Below are 27,972 nucleotides of genomic sequence, written 5' to 3' on the forward strand. Positions count from 1 at the left end.
CGGCGCTCAGATGGGGCTGTGCCACGTCGTAACGCGGGTCGCACATGTCACGCAGGCGCGTGCCGCTCCCATTCATCAGCGCTTTGAACCGGAAGGATCGCAGAAGTGGGTCCCGCGCCGGCGGGCCCCGCCGCGCCTCTCACCCCGGCGTCAGGGCGAGAGAGACCGCAGCCCCGTACACACACACACACCGCCCCGCACCGCTCCGCACCACCAGGACCCGCGCTCGCAGCCACCTCGCTGCTCTTTACCGCGCCGTACGGACGCTCCGCTCCGCCATTGGGGACTTCTTACCTATGCTAATTTATTCTCTTATTGCCACGCCCCTCCCCATATAAGGATCCGTGTTTGCGACAGGGGCGGGGCTTGCGCGGCCGAGGGGCGGGGCCTGGGCGGAGCGGGCAGCAGCCGGGGCTGCGCTGTGGCGGGGACGCGCGAGGGAGCGGCCGCCGGAGCGGGGAGGGAACGGGAGCGGGGGCGGGGAGGCCGCGGGGGCGGGGACGGGTGGCCCCGGGGCGGTCCCGACCGCGGGCTCCGCCGGGCGATGGAGCTGAGCGAGCTGGTGCGGGCCCTGCGGCTGTCGGAGGCGCCCGGCGCGGTGGCGGAGCTGGGCGCGCTGGTCCGGGCCGCAGACGGCCGGCGGCTGCTCGGGGCCGCGAGCCCCGCGGCGCTGGGCGAGCTGGCGGCAGCGCTGAGCGGCCACGCGGCTCCCCCCTCGCGGGACCAGCACGCTGCGGGTCTCCCCGGGCAGGACGGCGCGGCCGCGGCCCGGCGGGCGGCACAGGCCGGCGCCGTGCTTCTGAGTCTCCTCGCAACGCTGGAAGCCGCCGAGACCGAGGAGTCGCTGGGCGCTGCTGCGGTGGGTCCCGTCCTGCGCTGCGTGGCGGGGCACGTCTGCATCTTCGCTGCAACGCACATCGCGGAGAGGCCCTGGACGGATGCGGAGTCTCGGTCGGTGGCCCGGGACGTGCTGGCGAAGCTGCTGCAGGTCACAGGCTGCGGGTCGGTGGCTGAGTTCCTTCGGGGAAAGAACGAAGACGAAGAAGGGAGATTTGCAGCAGTGATGGGGCTGCTGCAGCAGGAGCTGACCAAGTGAGTGGGAAGGAGAGGGCAGCCGTGAGGAGGGTGGTGCCTTAGGCTGGGCTCTGTGAAGGGTGTGAGCATTGCAAGATGCTCAACAGTAAGTACGAGGCCACGTACCCTGGTGATGGAAGGGGGGGGAGGGAATCATTTGGACCCTGTTGTCAGCAGAGAGGCCTGGATGTGTAGGAAACAAGCATTGGTTAGTTTCAGTGCTCACTGAGCTCGTGTTGCATTTGCAGAGACACCTGGAAGCGTAACCCCGCCACAAAGTCCGTGTTCTGCTGGTTGCTGCCCCAGGTCACCCGGCCCTGGCTCAGCTGCCACCTGGAGCGTGTCCTCCCCCCGTCGCTGCTGCTCTCAGACGACTACCAGGAGGAGAACAAACTCCTGGGTGTGCGCTGCCTGCATCACATCATCCTCAACGTGGTAAGGGGCTTGAGGAATTGGACCCCTTTCTGGGTGCTGTGCTCTACGTGTGGGTTAAATGGGTGCTGAATGTGATGCAGGGGAATGATGTCCTGCTCTCTGTTGTTGCAGCCAGCTGCTGATCTGTGCCAGTTCAACAGGGCTCAGGTGGTGTACCATGCCCTCTACAACCACCTGTATTCTCGAGAGGCCCCTCTTATCCAGGTAGGACAGCACAGCTTCATCTGCCTTGTGGCGTTGCATATCAGCCCCATGAGGCACAGACAGCTAGCTTAAGGCATGAGGAGGCAGAAACAGTTCGGTCAGGCTGTTACCAGCCAGTGCCAGTGGCCAAGAGACAAAGTAACTCAGTAGGTTTTAGGAAAATATCAAAGTAAAGGGAAGATCTCTTGCCTTCTGTCCCCTTCCTGGTGGCAGCCTTGCTGCAGAGGGATGGTAGCAGAGGCAGTCAGGTCTGTCTGGTGAGCAGGAGCAGCTGTGGGTGCTCAGTGGGGTTGGAAGTTACCAGTGTTCTCGAGAGAATATCAACAGGATTGCTTGGATTTTCCATCTCTCACCACACCAGGCAGTACTGCTGTGCCTGCTAGACCTGCTGCCCATCCTGGAGAGAGCCCAGCGGCACCAGAAGCCGCCCAGAGCACCCACCGCATCGGACGAGGTGCTGCAGCTGGTGCTGACCCACATGGAAGCTGAGCATCGCCTGGCGCTGCGGCGGGTGTACGCCCGGGCCCTGCCTGCTCTCCTGCAGAGGTGAGCAGCGCTGCAGCCCTGCACAGGCTGCTTGTGGCCGTGGTGTGTGGGTCTCCCCTCGCAGTGTGCTTTTGCCCGTGCCCACAGGCTGGGCATCCTCATGGTGCGGCACCTGAAGAGGCTGGAGAGAGTGATCCTGGGCTACCTGGAAGTCAGTGACGGCCCTGAGGAAGAAGCCAGACTGGGAATATTGGAGACACTGCAGTGCACCATAGAGCACGCCTGGCCCAGGTACCCATCTGGGGGTGAAGGACACTGAATGCTGTCACTCTGAGCCAAAGTTACTGTTACTTGAGGAAAAGGCCCTGAAATCCTAAGGGAGAATCTGTCCTGGGGAGGAATCACTGGCACTATTGCTCTGCTGAAACAACCTGGCTCACAAACTAAGCTGGGTCCTCATTTTGATCTGAGTTCTGCCTGTTCTGGAAGCACCAACTTCCCTGAAGCCAAAACGTGTGGAGTGAGCCCAGGGCTGTGAGTGAGGCTGCCCAGTGACAGGCAGTCCCCAGCCACCCCCAGCCCCCTCGGGTGCACATTCTGAATGAGGCTTCTCGGGCCACTGCTGCAGCCACGAGGCTGATCTTAGGCCAATCTCACTCCACTCCTGCCAGTAAATGGCAAGGAGCAGGCCCTGCTGAGCCAGGCTGTGCTTTGCTGGCGTGCCAGGGGGCTTTGGCATGAGGGCAGGTGCCGTTTCCCTCTGCAGAATGCCGTGCAGGCTCGCTGTGCTGCTCCAAGCCCTGCTGAAGATGATGTGGGATGTCCACACTGAGCACGGCCCGACACCAGAGCCCGTGAAAGCTGCTCTGCTCCAGGGGGCCACCGAGTGCCTCATCCTGCTGGACCGCTGCTCCCAAGGGCAAGTGAAGGTGAGTCAGGGGCCATTGGATCCCCTCTCCCTCGAAGGAAGGGGCAGAATGGGGCAGGCAAGAGACCACTTGCTTCCTCACTCCAGTATTTTGAAAGCATATTTCCACTCAACATTGGTGCTTGAGAAGCGACTTGACAGATATTGGCAGGTATCCATGTACCTGTAATTGCCCTCTGACAGCTAGAGGAGGGCTGACCAGACCATGAGCCAGAGTGTGCTACAGCCCTGGAAGTGGATGCTCTTCTTGTTTCAGGTCCTGCTGGAAGGAGTCTACAGCAGCTGTGAGGAGAACCGTGTAAGGGAATGCATCAGAAGGGTGCAGGAGAGCACGTGAGCTGTGGCTGACCAACATCCACGCTGCTGTTTGTACAGTAAACTGGGTTTATTTATTTAAAAGTTACCGTCTTTCTCATCCCACCCATTAGCCCCATACTGCTCCCACACACGAAACACTCCTGTGCTCCCCTGGCCACACGGGCTACTCCACCCCAGAACAAGGCAGCAGGGCCCCTCAGTCCAGGTTCCTTCCCAGAGCTGAGCCCTGTGTGGTTGTGGAGAAGGTGGGGACTCCTCTTCCTCAAAACTGCGCTTCATGCAGGTGTACAAACGCGCTGCAGTTGCCTGGAGCTGGGACAGAAACCTCCTTTTTTTAAAGAGAATTGTATTAGTCTGGAGTATGGAAAAAGGAGCAATTTTTGAGGGTCCTACACAGTGGTGTGAGCCGGAGGGAGCTGCAGTGACAGATGGAGAGTCCTGTCATTCGGTACCAAGTGTGAGTGCAGGAAGGAGTCAGGCTGCTTTTGTCCTGGTGGCTGGCTCTGTTTCTTCTTCATACTCTATTTCAATATAGGGCCGTTTTCTTCTGGCAGGTCCTTTCAGGGGAGTTTTCCCTTTAGATTTGGAGGCAGAGGCTTTCTTCTCTACTTCTTCCTCCTCTTCACTAGTCTCCAACTTATCCATGTCCTGAGAAAGACAAGAGTGATGTCAAAGCACATGGTAACAAAACCTCCTCTTCTGTCAAACCGTCCTGTGTCTCCAATTGCATTTTGGAAATCCTGGCTCCTCGCTGCCAGAGGAGCTGGGGCACAGGGACCTGAGGCAGCCTGACTGCATCTGTGTTCCACACATCTGACTCTGCTGGCTGTTATCACCAGGGACACCACGAGGGTGGAAGATACTTTCAAACAGCTTTGCCCGTGACATGTTACACCTGGTGCTTCACTCACCTCAAAGTCACTGAGGTCACTGTCATCTGCTTCCACAAACTCTCTTTTATCCATGTCCTGCAAGAAGCAAAGTCAGAAGCTTGTCTGTGCACACTGAGCACAAACAGACCTGTGACAGAAGAGCCATCGAGGCCACTGCTTGCACACACGTGCTCTGAGTTCACCTCCCCTCATCTCTTCCTCTCACCCCGACATTCGGGCAGCGATGCCCAGCACGTAGGTGGATGGGAGGTGGTGCCCAGGCCGGGCAAGGACTAACTCTGCAGCTGTGGCTGAAAGCGTTACCTCCTCCTCCTCCTCGTCTTCTTCCTTCTCTGCATCAGACTCGCTCTCACTTTCCTCCTCTTGCTGCTGCAGAGCTTTGTCAAAGGCGTGGATGGGGAAGTTGTAGATGTCTCCATACTGCAAAGGAAAAGGTGGATCCTCTGTAAGTCACAGCAGGAGGGTGGCTGGGAGTGGTAGGGTCACCTGAAGCCCATGGCCTGCTTCTGAAGCATGTGCTCCCTTACAATGAGGGGCTCTGGGGAAGCAAGTCCTCAGCCTGTTACAAAGCCACTCAGAGCGTGGTGTGCAGCCATCCCCTTGCCTCCCCTGGGCCATGCTCTTCCACGCCCAGGCCCTGGCCCTTCCTGAGCCAGCAGCACTCCTGCTGTGCTCCTTACCGTGTCCTGCTTCAGTCGCTCCAGTAACTCCTTCTCAATGGCGTTATCCAGCTGGGCAGCAATCAGGGCTTTCTCCTGAGGGAGCAAAGTGGGGCTGTGTCAGTTTGAGGCGTGTGGAACAGCAGCAACAGACGGGAGAGCACGCGAGGGAGTGGCTTTACCTCTCTTCTGTTCTCTCGCCTTTCAATCTTCCTGCGCAGAGGAACGAGCTTCCTCCTGCAGGGAACAACAAACAGCAGTGAGTGTGACAGCCTCTTTCAGGCAGGGTCAGATGCAGCCTGGGGAAGGGGTGAGGTGCACTGGGGCTCTGCACAGACGGGCTGGGGCTTCACAAGGCAAACCAAAGCCCCCGTGTCGTGCCACTCACTGTCGCTTGAGTGTGAGCTTGCGGATGCGGATGAGGTACTGCGTGATCTTGGTGAAGCGCTGCTTGCACTTGTGCCGCAGGAACCGCGGCCAGTAGATGAGGTTCTCATCGATCTCCTCCAGCGCCTTCTCGTAGTTCTTGCTCAGCCGCACCTGGGGAGGGGAAAGGGAAAGAGCTGAGCTCCAGAGCAGCAGCAGAGCAGGGCCAGAGCTGCTCTGGGGGAGGCACCCGCTGCTCCCCTCACTCACCCGCTCCCACAGCCGCCGCGGGAAGGCCGCCCGCTCTATGGTCTTCATGTACAGGTAACAGCGGCCTGAGGGGAGGAGGAACGGGACCCCTGAGCACCAAGAACGGGACCCCTGAGCACCAGGCCCCTCGCAGCCCTCGGGCAGGGGCCGTTTGCCCCCTCCCCAGCCTCAGGCTGTCGGTGCAGCTGCCCCTCACCTTTCTCCTCCCTGATGGTGGCATACTGGCTGTTGGCCAGCGGGCAGGAGGAGCGGTTGCACAGCCCTGTCAGGTTGTACTCATTGCGGCAGAAGTTCTGGGTCTTTGTCCTGGAAGGAAGGAAGGTGAGAGCGGGGAAAGTGAGGGCAGGGGGTGTGAGGGCAGCCCGCGGCCCCTGCTCGGCCCCCGCCGTGGGTGACCCCCATCTGCCGCCCCGTCCCGTCCCGTCCCCGCAGCCCCGCCGGGACTCACGTGATCTTGTAGGAGCAGAACTGCCGGTTCCCCAGCGTGTCCCAGACCACCTGCGGGACGAACAGCGCTGTCACGCCGCCCCCCGCCCGCCCCGCCGCAGCCCGGAGCCCCAGAAGCGGCGCCTCTCCCGTGCGCGCCCCGGTGCCCGCGGCCGCCCCCCGCCCCGCTCCCGCCCGCGGCCCCGGACACGTGCTGCGGCAGCCGCCTCGCGCCGGGGCGCCACCGGCTCCGCGGCGAGCGCCGATTGGCTGCGGCGCGGCCGGGGCGGGCGCCGATTGGCTGCGGCGCGGCGGGAACCGGAGAGACCGGGAGACTCACGTCGTCCGAGTGCATGGTGCCGCCGGCTAGCGCGCCGCCATGGCCGGAACGGGCCGGATCTCGCGAGAGCGGGGCGGGGCGGGATCTCGCGAGAGCGGCGGCGGGCGGGAGGCGGCGCCGTGAGGCGATGGAGCGGCGGGACGGGCCCCGCTCGGGCCGCACGGCCCCGGCCGTCAGGGGCACGGCAGCGTGTCCAGGCGGGGCTGAACGCCTCCGGGAAGGAGCCCCCACACCCCCCCTGGGCAGCCTGGGCCAGGGCTGCCTCACCTCGGCAGCTTCTCCCGGGCCCAAGGCGGGACAGCGCGTTTCCGCGGCGCCGGCCGCGCTCGGCTGTGATGGTCAGAGGTCGGGTCAAAACAGGACAGCGAGGCCGTGCCGCAGGTCCTCGGCGCGGGCAGGGGCGGCGCAGGCGGGGCGGTGACACAGCCTGAGCCGCGCTGCGCCCGCGGGACGGATGGGGATGGAGCGCGGAGCCCGCCCGGCCGCGCCGAGCGCTCGTCCCCGCGCCCCGCAGCTCGCGGTGTGCGGAGCGGCCAGCCGCCGGGCACGCAGGCCTGCAGCCTGTGCAGCGGGAGGTGTGCGTGGGCACAGCCCCGACAGCAGCTCGGTCGTGTTCCTCCCGTCGCTGAAAGCAACCGCGGGTTCTGCCTTTTGCTCTTGGCAAGGCAGGGAAACAGATGGAAGATAAAAATAAGCGTTTTTTGAGAACAGGCTTAGCGTTAGTCATTTCCAGTCTGCCCGAGAAGCGTGATTTCATCTGGTGTGTGCGGGGCGAGGGGCAGCGGGCCCGCGGTGGCTGTGGGACCGCCTGGCAACAGCCATTCCCGACCTTTGGTAATGAGTCATCACGTACCAAATCTTGATGGGTTGTTATCCTCCTGTTTCCCTGCTGGCAGGCACATCTGCATTGTGCTGCCGGGCTCTAGAGCAGTGAATCATCTGCTCTGTCTGGCAAGTGCAACGGCTGCGTGTTACACGGCTGCTCAGCCAAGGCAGAAATGAGGTTCTATAAACTGCCAGCCCTGGAACCTGAGAAGTTGTGAAGTTTGAGGTTTCACTGGGAAAAAAAATGAGATAACAGGAATTTCTCTGTTACTCATAAAATGAACTTGGTGCTTCGCTCACTTCATCTGTCAACTGTAACGTGCTTCTAAAGACCACTGTACTCAATAATTGCTGTGAACAACTGCTCTCTTCCTAAACTTGTGGCCAAGAAGTTGAAACAGGGCAATTAAATCCATATATTGCACTTGCCACAGCGAGGGGTGAGGATGACAAACACAGCCCGTTACCCCATCCCAGCTGAGGGGCAGGGATGTTGAAAAGTGCTCTGTTACTCCTTGATAATCACAAGGGATCTGACTGGCTTGGCTACCTGAGTCTGTCCAAGAGTCTAAAGCTGCTTTCAGCCTTCTTTCTACCGGGATTGCTGAGGGTTCTGCAAACAACTGAATTCGTTTAATGGAAGGTGGAAGGGTGATACAAGCAGCCGTTACAGCACATCAGTAGCACAACACATCGAGGCTTGCAGGGGCAGCAACGAGCTGGCTTTGAGCTGCCCTCAGAGCAGCGTGGGGCACGTCAGCAGCGCGGTGACAGACAGGCAGGGGCACGGTGCCCTGTTGTAACAGGAAGGTTTCATGCTGAGGGTTACAGCAGTGTTCTGGAGAAAGCAGCTCCCACAGCTGGTGCTGCTGATCTCACGTTTGTTTTCTCCAGAGCTTTGGTTTCAAGAATAGAAAGTGCTTTAAAGTCAGATGCTGCTGGACTCCTGTGGGAGAGATGTTGGTGTTCTGCCCCACTGCATGGGCTGTGCCCAGGACAGTTCTCTGCAGGACACGTTGACAGGATTCTCCTCATCTTTGTAACTCTTTGTTTATGGATGAGCCTGGGTAACCCACCCAGAAGTCACACACAGCAAATGAGTGTCACACCTAAAGGGACAGAGCCTCCACACCCCGTGTCTGTGCTGCCCACGGTGGGTCGCGTGGCCGAGAGAACAGGTCAGTGACACAGCCCAAGTCCATCCTGTGCCCACAGGCTGCTTCGTGGGTGCCGGTGGGTCCGTGCTCTGTGAACGTGGCAGTGGCTTCACAACAGGGCACGTCCTTGCACTCACTACTGCGCGTGTTCTGCCTCCACGTCGCTGTCATCCGTGAGGGGGAAGTCGCGAGGGGGCTTCTGCATGGTGTAGCTTTTGGTCTGCATGGGGCATCCCTGGCTGAGGATGGCCTGTGTGAGGCAGAGGGGAACCATGGCTTAGCACTAATGGGGATTCATTTGAGTAGCTGACAGGAGCATTACCACTTCTAGCGAAAACCAAAGCAGCCAACAGCTTTTGCCCAGCTGTGAGTTAAGGAAAGGACCATAGCTCCAGCTTTTACAGGTTCACTGTGGGTTTTGTCTCCTTTGAGGGCAGAGCAGAGCCCAAAAGTGAAGGCACAACCCCTGGAAAATTCATCCTAACCCCCTCCAAAATGTCTGGATTAACCATCCCCCGTACTTTAAGGGAAGAAAGTGCACTTAAACCAACCATCTTCTCGTCCTTGGCGGGGGGGCTGCGCAGGAGCCAGCAGAGGGGAGCGTAGGCGATGTTGATGGCTCCGATGCCGACCATCAGCCAGGGGAACCCCACGGCTCGGACGATCGTGCCGCCTGCAGAAGGGCCTGCAAGCGGGAAAACGGGCTGAGATGAGGGAGCCAAAGGTGCCCTCCCAGCGTGGAGGGGGGCTGTGAACCCCCCGGGGCTGGGCTGCAGGCTCAGCGGGGTCCCGCGGGTGAGGCTCCTACCGATGGCAAAGCCCATGCAGAAGGCCACGTCCGCGATGGCGTAGACAGTGCCGTAGACAGAGGTGTGGCGCAGGTCCACGAGCTGCCCCATGATCGGCATCACCGAGGAGTCCACCATCCCTGCCCGGAGCAGAGAGGGGATCAGGCACCGCCCAGCCGCGGCTGAGCCCTTCCCAGCGCCCTCAGCTCACCTATGGCAAAGCCAAGCCCCCCGTTTGGGACAATCAACCCGTAAATGGTTTTGGCCAGAGGCACCTTTGAGAGGAGACAGGTTAGTGAAGAGCTGTGTGGGATGTGCAGCCGTAACAGGGGGCTGTGCAGGCGATGCAGACCTGCAGCCCCTGAGCATGTGCCTGCTGGCTCTCCCACAGAAAGGACTCGAAATTGCCTTGTGCTACTTACACAGAGGAGACTGAGTCCCACCACAGCCATGCCCACCAGGGAGCACAGCCACCTGCAAGGAGGCTGCGGTCAGGGGGCAGGTGCTCTCAGTGCACATGCCTCCATGAGCACAGTGCATGCTGAGAGCACAGGACAGGGCTGGGCTGAGCTGACAACTCTTCTGTCCCACTTACCGGCCCATCTTGTTAGCCAGAATCCCAAAGAGATTGGTGCCGATGAGGTAGGAAATGCTGGCAGGGAGAAATGCCATCCCTGGTGGGGGGAGAAAGAAGGGACTGTGTCATCCCCAGGCAAACACAGGGATTTGCACAGCGTTCCCTTCAGCAACTGTCCGACCTGGAGGCCATCCCGAGCCAGGCCTGTGCCCCAGGTGGACATCCTGCTCTAAGACAGAGGCACGGAAGATGTGTTTGTTTGAGATGTGGGGGAAGCTGAGGCACACAGGGGTGCAGCCGTTCCCCACAGACCTGTGGCACAAGCAGAAGCTGAGTGCAGGACTTCTTTTGTCCCCACTGCTTTAATAAGCTTGTCCTCACCTCCTGCCAGAGATTCTTCCTCTTCCACCTCTCCCTCCCTCGCCTTCTGCTTTTTACTTTCCTAAAGAGGAGCAAAGCAACTGCTCACGTGAAACACTTGGGGTCGTTGTGCAGCCAGAATGAAACATGTGCACTGTGTGCTGACTTACCCTCTGTTTGTTTTTAATATACTCTGACTATAAATGACACTGATAAACCCCGTCTCCCTGAGACAGCTTCCTTATTGGAACACACTGTGTCATGTTTCATTTTCTTCCCTCTCTTTAACAGCCACAGGACACAGTTAGTCCTGCAGGTTCAGTTCAGTTTCTTCTGTATGAGGGTTTTGTTTTGTGTTCTAGAGTGATGGGAGTGAGCAAACTGAAGCACACAAAGAAGCCCCTTCAGGTCGTAATAGCTGGTGAGATGGGTGGCTTGTTTGTGTCTAAATCCCAACTGCTCCCAAATCTCGGGTACCTGCAAATCTAGTGGATGTATCTGGGATTCTCTGTGCTGTCTGCTGACCTCTGGGTCCTGCTCAGTCACCTCAGAGATTCCCCTTGAGTTCAGTGGCAGCAGGGGCAGCCCTGAGTGCTTCTCAGCCGTGACATTTGTGGTTCCCAGGCAGCTGTGCTGTCCCTGCTGCCCACTGTCAGGATCCTTGGGGACCTGCTTTACCCTCCTCCACCCTGGCACTGTCAGTTGCTCATGAGAAGGCTTTTACAGGGATGGATGCTCTCTCCTGAGCAGAGGATAACTTGATTAGGAGCTCTCAGCCCTCCTGCTCCTGGGCTGTAATTCAATTTGGGATCTGAGTGTAGCCTGGGGCACTCCCCAGGTCATTCCTCTTCCAGTTGGGGTTTGTAACAATTAGGTTTTATTTTTGTAGCAAACACAGACAACTTTATCTCCCTCCCACATTTTCTAGGCAGCTGGTAATTGACACGTAGCATCCTGTCCTGCCTGGGACACTCTTAAATGGCCTTGTTTTACTCAGAGCTGCCTCTGCAAAACCCATCTGGCTGCCACAATTCCAGCCCAGCACGATGCCATTATCTGCCCTGCAGAAGACGGGATCCAACAGGCTTCTGTGCACCAAACAGCCTTTCTGCCTCCATTATTGCTCTTATGGGGGGTCTGATTCTATACAATTTTTTCAGTAATAGGGAAAAGCACATTGCACAGCCAGCACTGAGGACATTTCCAGCTGAAATTGGAGCAACACGCAGCCTGGGATCACTCGCTCTGTGCAGGGGAGGGCATATGTTTTCCTCTTTTTTAGAATGATAGAGGAGATTATCCAATCCACCTCACAGTGCCAAAACAGGGTCAGCTAGAGCTGTATGACATCAGGCAGCTGCTCAGGAGCGGAGGCTGCAAAGCTCAGCACCCACCTAGCACAGCACCCACCTAACACAACACCCACCTAGCACAGCACCCACCTAGCACAGCACCCACCTAGCTGCCACTTTGGGGAGCACATGGTTTGCATCATCCAGATGGGCAAGGTGGGCTCCAGCATGGCCACCCCCATGTTGGAGAAGCAGAGGGCTCCTGATGGGGAGAGAGGAGAGGTTTAGGCAGCTTTAGCTCAGTGTTAGGCAGCTTTGGCTCTGTTGGCAGCAGGGGCTGTCTCGCTCAGGAGGGGAGGAGCGCGGTGCGAGCCGCCAGCCGCCGTTACCTGCAGCCACCAGGACGTAGGGGTCCCGCAGGAGGGTGAGCAGCGGTGTGCCCTGGGTGCTCTGTGGGATAAAGGGGGTCGTGTGGGACAGAGCTGCCTGTGGGCCCAGGCTGCTGGCTGCCCCCTTGGCACACGTGTCTGCACTCACCTCGGGGGAGATCTTGGAGGGCTGCAGGATGCAGAGCTGCAAAGCTGGGGAGAGAACACTGATGTTAGCTTGATCCTGGAGACACTTCTGCATTTGGGTTGGAAAAGCCCTTTGAAGCTGCTGCAGTCCCAGCCCTCGCCTCACCCTGCCCAGCCCACCACTACCCCACAGCCCTCAGCACCTCAGCCCCACGGCTTTGGGATCCCTCCTGGACTGGGCACTCCCCCAGCTCCCTGGGCAGCCTGGCACAGGGACTGACACCCCTCTCAGAGAAAAAGCTCTTCCTCATCTCCAATCTCAACCTCCCCTGGGGCAACTTGAGGCTGTTTCCTCATCTCCTGTCACTTGAGAGCAGAGACCAACCCCCACCTCAGCACAGCCTCCTGTCAGGGAGCTGCAGAGTGCTCCTGTCTCCCGTCAGCTCCCTCAGTGTCAGAGACCCCCAGGATGCAGGAGCTGTGTTTGGGGATATTGTTCAAGTGAGTCCCAGCCCCACTCCCATGGGAGGGAGCAGCCAAACTCCCTGCACTGTGTTAGAAGTGTTTTGTCAACCCATGAAGCAGTCACATATGCAAATGCTGCCTGTCAGGCTGCCAGCTGCCTGCTGGGGAGCCACAACTAGAGCATGACAGAAATGAGATGTGGAATAGAATGGGATGAAAAGAGAAAGTTTCGCGTGTGTGGGATCTACGTTTCATTTTCCAAAGCTCTTACATGCTTCATTAAAGATGTCTTGTGTTACATCTGGGCAAAGATGGTAACTGTGACTATAATTAAATTAGCTTAATGCTTCCCACTAGCAAGGCACACTTATGCTGTCTGTAATGCTGCCTTGCCCTCTGTGGGCTCTCCTGACCTGTGTCTGTAACACAGCTCTGGGTTGGGGAAGGAGGAGCTCTGGCAAAGCCCAGTTCCTTCCCAGTGTGGTGGAGAGGCTGCACACAAATGTGCCTTTCACAAAGACTGTGCACTTCCAAAAGCTTCTCCTAATGTGCTGCTCGAGCCGTTAAAGCAATCAGGGCATTTATTAAGCAATGAAGGACTCGTGTTGCTGTGTCAGTCATCTGGCCGTAGGAATCATGATTTAGCAGTAACCAGTGCTGATGGTCTCACCCCTGAGGTCTCACTGTGCCCGCCCTTCCCACCAGCCCTCTGAGCTTCTCCCCAGAATGTCTGCACTTAAGCCTTTTCCCAGGTTTTGGGGTTTCTTCTCGTGGTAGGATTACCCCCTTGGGCTTCTCACCTCCGTCCAAGAGGGCGAGGAACGCCAGGACCAGGAAGGGAGCGGATTTCCCCACGAACTCGTACATCAGGCTGCCAAAGGGTGCCCCGACTGCGAGGGAAGGGCTGTGTCACACAGCAGCACTGCCCTGCCGTCCTGGCCTTCCCCACATCCCCGGCACGGGTGGACGTGGTAGGTGGCAGCCAGCAGAGCTCTGGAGGTGCTGCTCATGCAAACCCCGTTGGGAGCAAGCTTCCCTTACTCAGCACACCCAAGGCCAAGCCGCCGAGAGCGATCCCCATGGCGTTGCCCCTCTCACAGTCGTCTGTGTACACACTGGCCAGCATCCCCAAGCCTGGGGGCAGAGAAAGCACAGGCCACCTCAGGCTGCCTGGTACCCTGGTGCAGGCTCCTCTCTGAGAGCAGCCTGGGCTTTTGGGGGCGTTCCTCTGCTTGTTGGCTGCACCGTGTGGGTGCAGCTAAAACATTTACCTGCAACCGATGAGAAGGACGAGCCAATGCCCTGGAGGGCTCGGGCGATGAACAGCAGGGTGTAGGTGCCTGAGAAAGCAAACACTGCAGAGGAAGGAGAGAGACAGCATCAGGGGGAGCTGCAGACTGAGGGTGAAAACCCTGAGAGCGTAACAGCGTCAGCTTCCACCAGTTTGGGTGCTGGAGGGTGCTGGGTGCCACTCGTCCTTTCGTGCCACTGGGTTCTGAGGTGGAGGGGCAATACTCACTGACTGTGGAGAGGAACATGATGATGAAGCCGATGAACATGGGGATGTGGTATCCTATCCTGGAAAGGGGGAAGAGAGGCACCATCTCAGGGAGGGTCCCTCGTTCCAGCTTGATGTCTGATCTGACTGCCCAGCCTTAACACATACGTCTCTGTGGGCTGGTGTGCATCTCCTGAACATGTGCATGTGCCCTTGAGTGCTGCTCAGGGAAACATCCAGTGTCTGAGTGCCCTCAGATGCTACTGTAAAGCACATGCAGACACATGGCTCTGCTTTGCCAACTCATCTGCCCACATAGACCATGTGGAGATGAGCCCAGTGGCCCTCACACGTGTCTGTTAGAAGGAAGGAAAAGCTCAGGAGCAGACAATCCGGACAACATTCTGTCCATAGCAGGGTGGGAATCTGTGTTTGTTCATCTGCCAGTTACTGGTATTAAACAGCATCTGTCTGCACCTGAGGACAGCGTTGTGAGGCTTATGTTGCCATACAAACTTGCAAACCATTTGTAGGCTTTTAGAAAGGGCAACCTTCAGGCTTATTTTGATGCATACAACCTCCCTCTTGCTATTTTCCACCCCAGTTCCTGTGACTGTAGGGGCTGCACAGGTACAGCACAGACCCTGCACAGACCTCTGCTGCTAAGCTTAAGGTGATTTCAGCAGTAGGAAGGAGCTGCCTGTCCCTGGAGGGCTGCACCCCAGTACAAACCCGGTCTCTATCTACCTGTTGGTCAGGAGACCGACGGAGGGGTTGACCACCAGCTGCACGAGAGCTTTGGAGGCAAACAGCAGCCCCACACGGACGTTTTCCTTGGCGAGGAACTCGTCCCCCTCCAGGCAGCCGCTCGGCAGCGGGGAGCTGCTGGTGGGGGGCTGTGGCAGGATGCTGCTCCCTGGCCCATTCTCCACGGAGCTCGTGGAACCTGAGACTGTCACCGTGGTGTTGTCAAAGTAGGAGAAAAAGGAGGAGAAAGAAGGAGCCTCCAAGGCTGGAGGAGCCGTCTCAGCTGGGGCTGGGGCAGCAGAGCTGTTGGCACCTTCGTATTCTGTTGCATAAAGGAAGGTGGGGACGATTGGTACTGGGGAAAAAGCCATGGAAGGGGTTAGTTAGTGATTTTACTGTTTTCTGTCTCAGCATATGGCATCGCAGTACCCAGCCCTCCCCACAGCTCCCCCTGTGCAGGGACTCTGCCGGCATCGACCAGAGACCAACCAAGGAGCAAAGCCTCAGGAGCTGAGCCCGAGGAGCAGAGCCCCAGGAGCTGCTCCCCAGGAGCAGAGCCTGAGCTGAGCTGCCATACCCACGACCGTCAGCAGCATGTTGTCCAGCAGCAGCGCGACGAACACCACGAGCAGCACCAGCCCCCGCGAGGCCCGGCCCTCTGCCAGCCAGCCCATGGCCACAGCCACAGCTCAGCAGCAGCCCAACACCTCCTGGTCTTCAGAGCTGGAGGGCTCCTACCACCCTGAAAGAAAACACTCCAGGTTATACCCTCCCACAGCTCATGGTTTCTCCCTTGAGGAAGCGAGTCCTGAGGTGGCTTCATGTCTCCTCCTTTGGTGCTGAGGTGAGGGAGCCCTGGCCCAGGCTGCCCAGGGAGGGTGTGGAGGCTCCTTCTCGGGAGGTTTCCAACCCCACCCGGACACGTTTCTGTGCCCCCTGAGCCAGGGGAACCTGCCTGAGCAGGGGCTGGGGCTGCAGCAGCTCTGCAGGGCCCTGCCAACTCCCATCATTCTGGGATTCTGGGATTCTCAAGCTTGCATTTAAAGTTGCAGATGGAGTGCACTCTAAGCCATTTCCACTCTCCTGAGACATCTTGTACCTGTTTCAAGGCATCATGTAAGTCTTCTTCCATAGACTCAAAGCACAGATCAAGCCAGCAGCTTATCTGTGGTAATCTCTACATCTTTGATTCCATGTTTGTTCTTTGGAGATTACATTCAGTCTCAAAGGAAATTAATTTACCTCACATGTCTTTCTGTTTGACCTAATTGAAATGTCATGGCAAGATACAGGACTTAAAAGCCTTCCCACGTGGTTAAGATCAGGGCTTCAGAGGGGCCGAGAGAAGATTGCTTGCTCGGTCACACCGACAACATCAATCAGAAACGTGCACTAAACCGACCAAACCATTAGCCCTTTACCTTCTTACAGCTCTTAAGCACCTCAGAGACTAAGTGGCAAAATGAGTGGAGCTGAGTCTGAGCTATTGCTCTTCCCCATCATCCTGCAGATCCCTGAAACCCTGGGAAATGGTATTTATCCATTTTTTACTAAAATGAGCAAAGGCTCCAAACCCTCTGTGATCAAACAGGAGTCACACAGGTCGCTGAGCTGGGAAGCAGGGATGGCTCCTCACTGCTCTTCCAGGTGCTAGTAAATGCCAAAGAATAGAATCCATGCAAGACAAGATACAGATATGAAACTGAACTGAGAGAGAGAAAGAGTAAGGAAGCACAAAGACATGTAGACTAATGTAACCCTCCCATCTCAAGCCACAAACCCTGTCCCCGTCTCAGTGCCAACCTGTTGTGTGGAGCAGAGGCAGAGGAGCTCGTGTGGAGGCAGCAGCCGAGGGAGGAGTGAGGTCTGTGGCCGCTGCTCCCGCAGGGTTTATGATTACCTTTTATCAGAAGAGGATATGAGTGCTCCTCTTCCATGGAGATTTAATTGGAACCTCAAACAGGTTTCATTCAGCCCTGCAGCTGCCTTTGCGTCAGAGCAGGGTGGTGGGGTGGGCTGAGGGGGACTGGGAGGAGGGAGGCAGGAGTGTTTATCTGCAGCAGAGGTCTCTGGGCTTTGCAGGGAGATCTGTGTTCCTTTACAGTTTGCAAAGGGAGAGGAAGAAGCTGCAGGTCCAGCAATCCCACAGCAGGCAGTGCCAGAGTTGCTGCCTCTCCTGAGGGATGTGGTACGAGGAGCTCCCTCCAAAGCATCCCCCCTGAGGCAGGCTTTTCCTTTAGGTGCTGACAGTTTCTAGCATTAGGGGGAAAAGGAAGCTGAAAGAGAGCTCTTCCTCAAAGGGAAAAGAGGGTCTCTAGTCTCCTGCTGTGGGCTGGCCCAAGGGTGCTGACAAGCTGCCTTTGCCCAGTCTGCAGCACAGATCAGCTTTTCAGGGCTTCCAGAATCATGAATGTGTGATGACCAGCATTCACCATGGAGGGAAATGTTTCTAAGGTCAGAACACACTGATCAGGCCCATGCTTTCTGAGAGCTGTGAGTGAATCTCAGCTCTCCCCTGGGTGGCCACAGGTTATGGTCCCTCTGCACTCAGGTGCTAGCAGTGAGGTGCCAGCCACAGCCTTTCCCTCTGCTGTTGTGCTTTACCTCCAGCGACAAGGGGATGTTTCTTGGGCTAACAGGGCTTGTCATAAGCAAAGCTGGATGGAAAATGACATCTGTGCACGGGTGAGGAGCTGCCAGTGCCATTTACAACAGGATCTCTTTTCTTCCATCGTTTCTGCTTCCTTAAACTTTTGACACTTTTCTCCATGATTTCTTTTTTAACCCAAACCTGGTGCCATTATTCATTCAGGATGTGGAGCTTTACCACAGAGAGAGAGAATAAATCCTAAACTTACCTTTTCTCTGTTGGTGTGTAAATCTGCCATTGAGGCCATTTGTCTGGCTCCTGCACGGCCAAAAACCATGGCCAATAATGTGAGATGAGCAGAGCCTACCAAAGAATTCCCTGGGTGCGCACTGGATCAGAAGTCGAAGCCTTTAAGTACATTTCATGAGCTGAGAATGGGATGTCTAGGCCTGGAAGCGACTGTGTAACCGGCTGCAGGGAGGCAGAGGATAAGCAGTGCAGCACTACCATCTACTGATGGAGCTCGGAACTGCTGTGCCTTGGCCTCTGCGCTGTTGTATAGGCTCCGAGGTCAGGACACTGTCTCATTTGTCGGCCCTAAGCAGCCGAAGGGCTCTGCAGCATCACATCTTGTGCAGAGATGATGGGAAAGCTTACTCAGATGTGCTTTGGAAGCATTTCCATGTGTCTGTCAGATTTTTCCAGGGGGTTCTCTCTCAGATATCTGTTTTTAGCCATTAGAGATGTCTGACACAAGCTTTTCTTTCACGAACCCACGGAAAATCAAGTGACTACCGCCTTGTACAGAGGTACAGTCAATGTTTCTGATGCAGCGAGAAGGGAATTCATGGGCTGTCTCAAGGCCCAGCGGAGGGAGTGGGTCTGGGAATGTCTGGCAGCAGTTTCTCCCTGCCGGTGAGACCAGTTAAGAACCGACTGAAAACACAAGTGCTGTGTTTTGGGCACAGCACCCAGGGGCAGACGGGCTGCCAGGAGCGTGGGGCGAGGCTGGGTCCCGCTGCGCTGTGTGTGTGCAGCCCTTTTGGCTATTCAGGAGAGCTGGGTAATGTGCTCCAGGTCACGTTGCATTAGGAGAGCTGAAACCTGGCCAAAGCTGTTCAGTTTGGTGTTTAATCCACTCCCCGGCATTGTCCCTTTGTCTGGGGATTATTTATGGTGTTTACTCCCTCAGCCAAGCCCCTCGTGCGACTGTTCAGGGTTTTCCATCAGCCTCACCGGTCCTTGGTGCTCTGTTGCTTCTCCAACCGAGCACAGCATTGCAAACACAGATTTCAAATGTCTTTGAAAGCACATTCCTCACAAACACTTCTGGGTTTAGTGTGGAAGGAGCTAGAACATTGCTTTACATCATCAGATCATTCTGTAACTCTTGCTTGCTTTTATGTTCCTTTTTTCTTCTTTTTTTCTTCCTTTTCCTTTTTGTTCCATTCCTTTTTCCTATCTTTCCTTTTTTTTGCCTTTTCCTTTTCTGTTTATTTTTCCCTTTTTCATTTTCTATTTCCTTTTTCCCTTCTCTTTTTTCCTTTTCTTTCTTTTTTCCTTTTCCCTTTACGTTTTGTTCCCTTTTTCTTTCTCCTTTTCCTTTTTTCTTTTTCTTTTTCTTTTTCTTTTTCTTTTTCTTTTTCTTTTTCTTTTTCTTTTTCTTTTTCTTTTTCTTTTTCTTTTTCTTTTCTCCCTTTCCTTTTCCCCTTTTCCCCTCTTCCCCTCTTCCCCTCTCTCCTCTCCTCTCCTCTCCCCTCCCCTCCCCTCCCCTCCCCTCCCCTCCCCGGTCCCGTCAGCACCCCGGACAGCTCCTCCCCTCTCCCCGCGGGTGCCGGGCGTGGCTCGCGCGGGGGCGCTATATGAGCGCATGCGCGGCGGCGCGCGGGGCGCAGAAGATGGCGGCGGCGGTGCGCGCGGCGCGCGGGATGGTGAACGGCGGCGGCGCGCGGGAGCAGGCGGCGGCCCTCAGCAGGGACTTCCTGTCGCAGCCGCGCCTCAGTCAGTGCGGGCCGGGCCGGGCCGGGCCGGGCGGGCCGCGGGGCCGGGCGGGCGCGCTGGGCCGCGCACAGGCCGCGCCGCTCCTGCGGCAGCGCCGCCGCCCCCGGTCCTGGGTGCGGGGACTGTGCGGGGCCGGGGGCCGCGATCGCCTCGGGCCGCGATCGCCCCGTCCGCGCTGGGTGCGGGGCTGCGGGAGGAGCAAGTCCTTTGGTGCTGGGAGGAGGGAGCCCCGGCCCAGGCTGCCCAGGGAGGGTGTGCAGGCTCCTTGGGGAGGTTGTCGGCCCCGCCTGACACGTTCCTGTGCCCCTGAGCCGGGGGAAGCTGCTGGAGCGGGGGCTGGGGCAGCTCTGCAGGGCCCTGGCAGCCCCGGCACACCGAGCCTGGCGCCTCCGGGGTCGCAGCGGCTCTGTGTGCTCCCAGAGCAGCCGCTGTTTGGAGCAGGAGCTGCTGGTTGCTGCAAGCTGTGGGGAGTGATGAGGATTCTCTTCCCTTAAATTGAGTTGAGCAATCTGATGAGAAAGGGGAACTGCATCAGCCTTGTCACAAACGCTGTGCTGCTTGGTGAGGGGAAGGTCGAGGCCGTTGGAAGGTGCGTGTTTTTCCTGGCCTTTCTTTGATCTAGGTGGCAATTACACGAGTGACTCTACGCCACAGCTGAATGGTGTGAGCACCGACAAGGTGGCGGCCAGGGAGCTCCTCTGCCCTGCTGCCTCTGAGCGTGTCAGCCTGGCTTCAAGGCCGGGCCGTCATGGCCACTGCTGCTGCCCCAGGTCTATGCCTGGCTCTGCAGTGGGGGCTGCACACGAGGCTGGAGTCAAGGTGTCTTCGTGTTCAATTCATGGTTTTCCGTGTAGATTTTGGCCTTTGCACAAGCTGTCGTCACTAAAGACGTCACAGTTGCTTTTGGTTTGTCACAGAACTGGTTGATCTTACTGGCAATGGGAATTTCCAGCCAGGGGCAGCTGCTTCTGAGGGGAATGGATGCTGCCTGGTGTCAAGGACATTCCCTTGGACAAAGGCAGGAGTGTAAGCCCTTGCTACAGTCTGAGGAGGAAGTGCTCATGAGGCAGTCATGAGATGAAGGGCTTTGCTCAAGACAGTGTTTTCCATTTCTCACAGACAGCAGGCTGCAAACACTTGCAGTCTTAAGCAGAGTCCTCCTCACAGCGTGGTGTCTGTGAGTCCTCTTGCTTGGGAGACAGGAGCAAGCCAGCTTGTGCTTTTGGGCTGGGGACACGTGCCCTGTCTTGGGGTGTTCAGTGGGGTTTTGGCAAGGGTTAAAATGGAGAGGCAGGAGTTCCAGCCTTAGACTGCCTTATACACCCGGTAGCCCTCACACCTTATCTAATGCAGTTGTGGTTATTGCTGTTTAAGAGATTACATTGCAACAGTTCACACAGCTTGCTTACCTGTCAACACCACATTGTTGACAGGCAGCACAGGGGGAGTGTGCCAGGCCTGGGCAGGCTGAGGCAGCTGAGCTGAGTGATTCCCTGTGGCCTGGTGCTTGTGGAACTCATGATCTTTCCCAGTACCACTGGTGCCTGTTTCCTCTGCCCTGTGGTTTGACCAAGAGTGGGTGCTGGTGTCTCTTGTGTTCTGCAAATGGCTCCATTTGCTCACTTTTCCATCCCAGGGATGAGTGATTAACAGTCACTGATCCTGTGACTCTTGAGAAGGCTTTGACTCAGCAGTGCTGCTCTCTGTGGGTCAGGTGATGCTGGGCTCCGGCTGGGACACTGGTGTGTCCTCGGGGCAGCACAGGGGACTGGTCACTGCATTCCCACAGCCTTTCTGTGGGGCTGGTGGGTTCTGGCTACATGGTGCCTCAGGAGCTGTGTGCTGTGCTAACACTTGAGCTGCTGATGTTTAAGGCATGAGCATTGTACCTGTGGTCTACAGGTGTGAGTCCTTGAGTTCAGCCAGGACGACTCCAGAGTGGGAGGAGTTTGGTTAAAGTGAAACTCAACCTCTTACAGTATAATGCATTGACCTTTTCTCTGGGTTTCCTCTTAGTGTGCCAGAAGGCCCAGCTTAGTGCAGATCAGCTTCTGAGCACCAGAGTGGGTTGCTTCTCTGAGCACAGGCTATTCCAGTGCCACGGAGCAGGATGCTTCTGTGGTTAAAGCCAGTGAGCCCCGAGGGCTGAGGTACCTGACCTGTGGCTTGTTTTCTTTCAGCTTATAAAACTGTGTCGGGTGTGAATGGACCTCTGGTTATCTTGGATCAAGTTAAGGTAAAGATTCAGATTCTTAAAGAATGCAGCTTTTTCAGGGAGAGTTTACAGGAAGAGCCCTAACAGGTTAAAACCAGGCTGTTGTAAACCCATGAGATCACTGAGGCCTTCTGACCCAGCGTCTGCCTCTGGCTGAGCTAAAGGAGAATGTGCCAGTTACTGTAGAGCCCAGGAGGGTTGTCCCTGTCCTGGAGAGGGAAAGTTGTTGGGGCACAGAAAGGAAACAGTGTTTCAATTCAGCAATATCCCCAAAATGTTGTCTAAACATGAAAGCAGAAACACACCTATTTGCTTTGTTCTTGACCTTTGTGTTGTCAAAGCATAAGGGCCAGGGAACTGCAGGCAGTTCCTCTTCAAGTTCCCAGGCAGTCACTGGTGCAAGCAGCTGGAGCTGTGTGCAGGCAAAAGCCAGTGCTGTCTTCTCACTGCCAGGTGCTGCATCGTGGCTTTGCATTAGTGCTTCAGAGCAGGTTCTGTTGGGTCTCTGTGCAGCTGCAGCTCTGAGCAAGTGAGCTGTGGGCCCTGAAGAAATGGCTTTAGCCTGATACGTTTCATTTGCCTTGGAATGAGTTTTGTTCTGAAGATAAAATTACTTTACACACAATTGAGCAGCTGCCAGGCTTAGGGACTGCTGGAAACTGATCACTTCTCATGGGGGTTGCTCTGGGTTTCTGATGCTTTCCACCATCTCTCGTGCTCGTCTCCAGTTCCCTCGGTACGCAGAGATCGTCCACTTGACCCTTCCTGATGGCACAAGAAGAAGTGGGCAGGTCCTGGAAGTCAGTGGCTCCAAAGCTGTGGTTCAGGTATGACCAGGGACAGGAGGGTCTCTTGTTGCAACAAGAAGTGTTTTATTAAACCTGTCTGAGCCACATCAGATCTGTCTTGTGGTGTGTTCCTTTGGTCCTGTAGAAAGTACATCACCAACTTATGCCAAGTGCAAGGGGTGTGAATAACTTCAGAAGGGTGAAAGCTGCAGTACAGTGACACTCTGTGTGTCCCCCCCAGATTTCTTTGCTGCTAGATGAAAGGAATTACTGCAATGTAGTTGTGCAGTATCAGATTCAAGATCCACTCCCCTGCTCTGTGGCTGCAGGTGTTTCTTCTGAGCAGCTGTTTCTTGTTAATATTCATTCTTATCTGAAGAACTTTACCCTGTTGGCAAAGGGAGATGCTTGAGATCAAAGGAGTGGCGCTGGGTTTGGTGGCTGGGGCTGGATCTTGCAGACAGCGAGGTTCCATGTGACGCTTTGTTCCATTGAGCTGGAGCCTGTGTCTGCTGAGGGCTCTTTGCTGCTCTGCCCTGTGCCTGATCCGGCTCTCAAGCTGTGCAGTGCAATTCCAGCCTGTCTTTTGTAAAGCACAACACTTACTGCTTTTCATGTGGTGTTTTTTCTGGTGTATTTGCAGGTGTTTGAAGGAACTTCGGGTATTGATGCCAAGAAGACGTCCTGTGAGTTCACCGGGGACATCCTCCGAACCCCTGTCTCTGAGGACATGCTGGGTAAGGACTTGCCTCTTGCTTTGAAGAATGAGCAGACTTACCACATGATAACTTATTCTCACAGTAATTGACATTTTGCTTTTACTGCTGTTTCTTGTAGGCAGAGTATTTAATGGATCAGGGAAACCTATAGACAGAGGCCCCATTGTGTTGGCTGAGGATTTCCTTGACATAATGGGTATGTTAATCCATTTCTGAGTTGAAGACAAACCTGGTGTTTCTGATTTGGGTGCTGATTTGATGTGGTTTTTGAACATGGGATCTAACTGTTAAGGGGAGTTGAATCTTACATTTTTAAATACATGTACGGCACCAAACTCGAGTTCACTCAAGTGCAGGAGGATGAGGCAGCAGAAAACAACTGTTTCAGCCACACTTGGAAGCTGTTCTTTGAAGTGTTTGTAGACTGTTTTAAATACACAGCCTGCAAAGATAAAAAGCTGGTAACCTGAAAGCAGTGTTACCATTCATGTGACCATGGAATGCCAGAGTCTTGGGATCTGCAAAAGGCTCAGGGTTTGACCAGGCTTAACACTGGGAGTTGCATCTTTTGACTTGAGCCTCAGATCAGTGCTCAAGGTCAGTGGTAGTCTGATCAAACATGTACATGGGGTAATACATGTTCTCTTAAACATAACAGGCCAGCCAATCAACCCCCAGTGTCGTATCTACCCAGAAGAAATGATTCAGACTGGCATTTCTGCTATAGATGGTATGAACAGTATTGCCAGGGGGCAGAAGATCCCCATATTCTCAGCTGCTGGCTTGCCCCACAATGAGGTGAGTGCTCAAAGCTGCTCTCTAAACAGTTAGTGGCTTGGATTGCCCTGGGCTTAAAGGGTAAACTAAGTTAACTTCTGCTCTGTGTAGCAGCATCCAATACACAGCTGGACTGAAGTGTTTTCTCCTTAGATTGCAGCTCAGATCTGTCGCCAAGCTGGCTTGGTGAAGAAATCCAAGGATGTGATGGACTACAGTGAGGAAAACTTTGCCATTGTGTTTGCTGCTATGGGGGTAAGTCACTGTTACTGGAGGAAAATGATGCTCAGGAAAGAGCTGAGCCACTGCTGAGAACAGCTGAAGTGCTTTAAAGTGGGTCTGACATACGTGACCAAAGAGTGTGAATCTTGGCTGTCTGAATGGCTGAACATCCCAGGTGGCCTCAAGTACTGTGACAGTGTCTGGTCAGGATAAAAGAGTCTTAAAGTCACTAGCCTGGATTTGTAGAAGGAATGTAGGAGAGTCTTCATGACAGAGAGCTTTGCTTATGGGTGATGAACCAAGTGTTTAGACCTTAACAAATGTGGTAACCTAAAGTCTGTCCTGGAGCTGATGCCGTAATGTTGTGATTCAGGTGAACATGGAAACTGCTCGGTTCTTCAAGTCAGACTTTGAGGAAAACGGGTCCATGGACAATGTGTGTCTGTTCCTGAATTTGGCCAATGATCCAACGTAAGTAGCTGTTCCACCCTGTTAGTGGGGAAGGAGCTGTGAAGAACAAGTGAACTGGGAGCTGGAGCCTCGCTGGTGTCCTGCCAGGTGTTGCTTCACGTTGACATTTATTGCAGCAGAGCTGAATAGGAGATGCTGCTGCTCCAGCTGGTGCTTGTAGCAGATTCTCAGAGGGTTTGAAGGTACTTGTACCTTGCAGTCGCCCTTCAGCCTTAAAGCCCTTGTGCTGCTGTTCTGTTTCAGCATTGAACGCATCATCACCCCTCGCCTGGCTCTCACAACAGCAGAGTTCCTGGCATACCAGTGTGAGAAGCATGTGCTGGTCATCCTGACAGACATGAGCTCCTACGCTGAAGCTCTGCGAGAGGTCTGTGTGGTAACTGGTGTGCTGGCTGCTGGCAGAGACGGTTTGCACCAGGCAGTGGGAATGTGGGCTTCTGCTCAAGCTGTTACCATCAATGCTCATTACAGTGTTCTTAAATAGCCACTGAGGCTTTTAGTTATTCACTGGTTGCCCAGGATTATGTTTGGCAGCCAAACAGCTCTTGCTTCTGTGATAGCTGAACTTCTTTAGCTGGTGGCATTCGGCAGTTTGATATTGCAGCTGTTGATTTTTCTGTTTGCACCTCATCTTGTTGTGGTGATTCTTCTCTTGTTGGGGGTTGTGTGGCTCTATTTGGGTGTCCCCAGCAGGAATAGACACTTGTAAGTCCCTAGTGTAGCTTGCTTAGGGGAGGCAGCAGCTCGTGTGAGTGATCTGACCTCTTGGCAACGTGTTTCTGAACTGCCCAGGTCTCAGCAGCTCGGGAGGAGGTGCCTGGCCGTCGTGGCTTCCCAGGCTACATGTACACAGACTTGGCGACTATCTATGAGCGGGCTGGGCGTGTGGAAGGCAGGAATGGGTCCATTACTCAGATCCCTATTCTCACCATGCCCAATGATGGTGAGTTATGTTCAAGTATTTTTGATGAACAGCACGTTAAGGGGCTCCTTTAGAGCCACCTGCCTTATTGTGGACACACAGCAAGGTCTGTCCCTCGGCAGCCAAAGGCTGCCACAGCAGTGCTGGCATGGGTATGAAAGCTCTGAAAACCAGACAACCATCATTTTTTCCACAGATATTACTCATCCTATCCCTGACTTGACTGGATACATCACTGAGGGACAAATCTACGTGGACAGGCAGCTGCATAACAGACAGGTGTGTGCCACAGCGGGCAGAGCACAGTGAGCTCTGTGCCTTTTGAGGTATTAATGCTCAAATGCTTGTGTGTCTTTTTTTCCTCTCCAGATTTACCCACCCATTAATGTCCTGCCCTCCTTGTCTCGACTGATGAAGTCAGCTATTGGGGAGGGTATGACCAGGAAGGATCACGCAGATGTGTCCAACCAACTGGTACGCAAACGCCTCTCACGAGACGCGTTTCAGACACACCTTTGACTGAACAGCCTGTGAAGGGCATAACCAGTCACAACCCAGAGCGCTCCTGGGGCTGCTGTAAAGCACTGAGAGTTAGTGAGACCCTTTGGGTGTGAGCAGGAGTTGTGTGGGGGATGAGGGTGAGCAGTTGTGTTGCTGTCCCTTGCAGTACGCCTGCTACGCCATCGGCAAGGACGTGCAGGCCATGAAGGCGGTGGTTGGGGAGGAAGCTCTTACCTCAGATGATCTCCTTTACCTGGAGTTCCTGCAGAAGTTTGAGAAGAACTTCATTGCTCAGGGTAAGTGTCAGTTTGAAGAACAGCCTTTGCAGGGCTGCCTGGTGCTGAGGCACTCACCTGTGGCTGCCTCCGCAGGTCCTTACGAGAACCGCACAGTTTACGAGACCTTGGACATCGGGTGGCAGCTCCTGAGAATCTTCCCCAAGGAGATGTTGAAGAGAATCCCCCAGACAACACTGGCTGAGTTCTACCCTCGTGATTCGACTGCAAAACACTAGCCACAGCTTCATCTCCCAAACTCCTTGCTCTGTGAAATGCTGTTTGTTTCTTTTTTCCATGTGTTGGTGTTTACTTGTCACCCTTACAATTAAACCCAAGAGTAGGTGACGTTGTGCCAGTGTTCCAGTGTACACTGATACCAGTCTTTAAAATATCCCTTCTTCCAAAGCCTGGATCTTGAGGAGGATCGTTAGGGCAGCTCTCAGACGTGCAATAGCTATCACTGAGCATGTGTGTGGAACTGGACCTTCTGTAGACATTCCAAGGGGATGTCTGAGGATTACCCAAGATGGCAGAACTTTTACTTTCAAACCAGGAGCATATGGGTTAGAAAACACAAAAGAGCAAATGTGACTTCTTTTGTCCAAAGCATCTGCTCAGGCTGCTGCAGGACAGATGGCAGCCCCTGTGCCTGAGGAGCAGGCTGAGGTGTGGAAAGCACAGTGCAGGACAACGTACCCTCCTGGAAAATGCAAGCCACTGCTTTTTAACTTGAGATGGCTTAAGGTTCTTGAGGATAGGCACAACTGAGGACACTAGTGAGCACACTTGGTGCTTCTCCACTTGCCAGAGGTCACAGGCCAGTGAGTTGCTACCTGAAGGTGGTGTGATAAGGCTTAATTGCTGAATGGAAGGTTTTAAATTGAAGCTTGCACAGTAAGTTTCCTTTTTAGTCTTGGCCCTTTTTCTTCTGGAAATGCCAGAGACCAAACAGCTAAAGCCTGCTGAGACCAGTAGTGTCCCAGGGGCAGAGCTGTGGGTAGTTCCAGGCTTCGTGCTGCTACTGAGGGGGATCCTAGGAGCTGTGAAGAGCGTCTCACAGCACAGTCCTGCTGGGAGGTGAGCTTGGAGGGCCTGTCCTGTCCTGTCCCGAGCAGTGTGCCAGGAGACAGCACTTAGATGTGAATGGATATTTTGAATTCTGCTATGAGCATGCTCCAGGTGGCACTGGGCCCTGAGGGGTGTGAGGAGCTGCTGTGCTTTGCACTCCACGCACAGCTGTGGCTGGCCAGGGCTGCTCAGCATCCCCAAGCGCTGCAGGTTGGCTGCTCAGTTAGTGTGGGCTTTGCCAGGGGGTTAGAGGAGGCTCTGAGCCCGGTGCTGGCAACTTGCTTGCTTGCTTTATCTCCAGGCTTAGTGTAGTGTAAGCTCTGGTCTAGCTAACCAAAGCATGTTGCACCTCTCGGAGCGCCTCCAGCGCGTGTCTGGGAAGGTGCTGATGTGACTCAGTGGCAGTGAGCTCATTCCAGCTTTCCCCAGCGTCTCTGATGTGCAGTTCTCTCTAGTTTGTTCTGTGTTCTCTGTAACTTGGATGCAACAGCAACTTTTTTTTTTCAGTGCATTCCACCCTAAAGCTGTGTCAAGTCTTTTTCTTGAGGTGGGGATGGGAGGTTGGAAGTGTTGGCATGAGAATACTTTAATGTAGAGGATATCTAAATAAATTAAATATTAAAAGTGTTGAACAAAACAAGCTTCTGTGGTTGAAAACAACTTCAGGTCTTTCTCAGCAGTGGCTGAGACATCCTCTGCCACCAGGGATCGTGTTTGTGGGAAGAGGGAGGTGTCTAAAGGTGAGGGGGTACCTCAGGAAGGTTTATTGGGGAATTTTCTGCAGATAGCCTGAGGTG

The 27,972-nt window shown here is 55.3% G+C and overlaps 4 protein-coding genes and 1 non-coding gene across 5 annotated transcripts; 2 read left to right on the plus strand and 3 right to left on the minus strand.

Moving 5' to 3' along the window:
• Window positions 1–4: 4 nt before the first annotated feature.
• Window positions 5–98, minus strand: LOC133628074 (small nucleolar RNA U13). Its single transcript, XR_009820524.1, has one exon. It is a non-coding gene; the product is annotated as a small nucleolar RNA U13 (small nucleolar RNA).
• Window positions 99–486: 388 nt separating this feature from the next.
• TTI2 (TELO2 interacting protein 2) lies at window positions 487–3,526 on the plus strand. Its single transcript, XM_010203189.2, has 7 exons — window positions 487–1,092; window positions 1,323–1,509; window positions 1,621–1,713; window positions 2,075–2,259; window positions 2,347–2,490; window positions 2,966–3,128; window positions 3,384–3,526. The coding sequence occupies exons 1-7, from the start codon at window positions 545–547 to the stop codon at window positions 3,462–3,464; spliced, it is 1,401 nt and encodes a 466-aa protein (XP_010201491.2). The 5' UTR covers window positions 487–544; the 3' UTR covers window positions 3,465–3,526.
• Window positions 3,494–6,455, minus strand: MAK16 (MAK16 homolog). Its single transcript, XM_062015973.1, has 10 exons — window positions 6,400–6,455; window positions 6,082–6,131; window positions 5,830–5,939; window positions 5,634–5,698; window positions 5,386–5,537; window positions 5,180–5,234; window positions 5,019–5,093; window positions 4,642–4,758; window positions 4,357–4,413; window positions 3,494–4,093 (listed from the first exon to the last, which is right to left on the minus strand). The coding sequence occupies exons 1-10, from the start codon at window positions 6,412–6,414 to the stop codon at window positions 3,920–3,922; spliced, it is 870 nt and encodes a 289-aa protein (XP_061871957.1). The 5' UTR covers window positions 6,415–6,455; the 3' UTR covers window positions 3,494–3,919.
• Window positions 6,456–8,517: 2,062 nt separating this feature from the next.
• On the minus strand, window positions 8,518–15,446 carry SLC18A1 (solute carrier family 18 member A1). The gene is made up of 16 exons (XM_010207582.2): window positions 15,392–15,446; window positions 15,201–15,311; window positions 14,624–14,978; window positions 13,898–13,956; window positions 13,650–13,733; window positions 13,420–13,512; window positions 13,179–13,268; window positions 11,936–11,979; window positions 11,788–11,848; window positions 11,565–11,660; window positions 9,765–9,843; window positions 9,592–9,643; window positions 9,381–9,444; window positions 9,190–9,309; window positions 8,933–9,066; window positions 8,518–8,631 (listed from the first exon to the last, which is right to left on the minus strand). The coding sequence occupies exons 1-16, from the start codon at window positions 15,444–15,446 to the stop codon at window positions 8,518–8,520; spliced, it is 1,611 nt and encodes a 536-aa protein (XP_010205884.2).
• Window positions 15,447–19,097: 3,651 nt separating this feature from the next.
• On the plus strand, window positions 19,098–27,800 carry ATP6V1B2 (ATPase H+ transporting V1 subunit B2). Its single transcript, XM_062015974.1, has 14 exons — window positions 19,098–19,214; window positions 21,395–21,450; window positions 22,158–22,256; window positions 22,861–22,954; window positions 23,055–23,132; window positions 23,595–23,734; window positions 23,867–23,968; window positions 24,309–24,406; window positions 24,650–24,773; window positions 25,199–25,349; window positions 25,525–25,607; window positions 25,698–25,802; window positions 25,996–26,125; window positions 26,201–27,800. The coding sequence occupies exons 1-14, from the start codon at window positions 19,112–19,114 to the stop codon at window positions 26,341–26,343; spliced, it is 1,506 nt and encodes a 501-aa protein (XP_061871958.1). The 5' UTR covers window positions 19,098–19,111; the 3' UTR covers window positions 26,344–27,800.
• The last annotated feature ends 172 nt before the right edge of the window (window positions 27,801–27,972 follow it).

The sequence above is a fragment of the Colius striatus genome, chromosome 27 (genome assembly GCF_028858725.1).
Source record: "Colius striatus isolate bColStr4 chromosome 27, bColStr4.1.hap1, whole genome shotgun sequence".
NCBI classification, from domain to species: Eukaryota; Metazoa; Chordata; class Aves; order Coliiformes; family Coliidae; genus Colius; species Colius striatus.

Coding starts and splice junctions, on each gene's coding strand:
- ATP6V1B2 (XM_062015974.1), top strand. CDS start 19,112: ATGGCGGCGGCGGTGCGCGCGGCGCGCGGGATGGTGAACGGCGGCGGC. Junction 24,407..24,649: donor AATTTGGCCAATGATCCAAC/GTAAGTAGCTGT, acceptor GTTCTGTTTCAG/CATTGAACGCATCATCACCC. Junction 25,350..25,524: donor TCTCACCATGCCCAATGATG/GTGAGTTATGTT, acceptor TTTTTTCCACAG/ATATTACTCATCCTATCCCT.
- TTI2 (XM_010203189.2), top strand. CDS start 545: ATGGAGCTGAGCGAGCTGGTGCGGGCCCTGCGGCTGTCGGAGGCGCCC. Junction 1,093..1,322: donor CTGCAGCAGGAGCTGACCAA/GTGAGTGGGAAG, acceptor TTGCATTTGCAG/AGACACCTGGAAGCGTAACC. Junction 1,510..1,620: donor ATCACATCATCCTCAACGTG/GTAAGGGGCTTG, acceptor CTGTTGTTGCAG/CCAGCTGCTGATCTGTGCCA.
- SLC18A1 (XM_010207582.2), bottom strand. CDS start 15,446: ATGAAGCCACCTCAGGACTCGCTTCCTCAAGGGAGAAACCATGAGCTG. Junction 13,734..13,897: donor CATGTTCCTCTCCACAGTCA/GTGAGTATTGCC, acceptor CTTCCTCTGCAG/TGTTTGCTTTCTCAGGCACC. Junction 9,844..11,564: donor CTCCCCAAAGTGGCAGCTAG/GTGGGTGCTGTG, acceptor TCCCCCCACCAG/GGATGGCATTTCTCCCTGCC.
- MAK16 (XM_062015973.1), bottom strand. Junction 5,235..5,385: donor AAGCTCACACTCAAGCGACA/GTGAGTGGCACG, acceptor TGTTCCCTGCAG/GAGGAAGCTCGTTCCTCTGC. Junction 4,094..4,356: donor GTGACCTCAGTGACTTTGAG/GTGAGTGAAGCA, acceptor TGTCTTTCTCAG/GACATGGATAAGTTGGAGAC.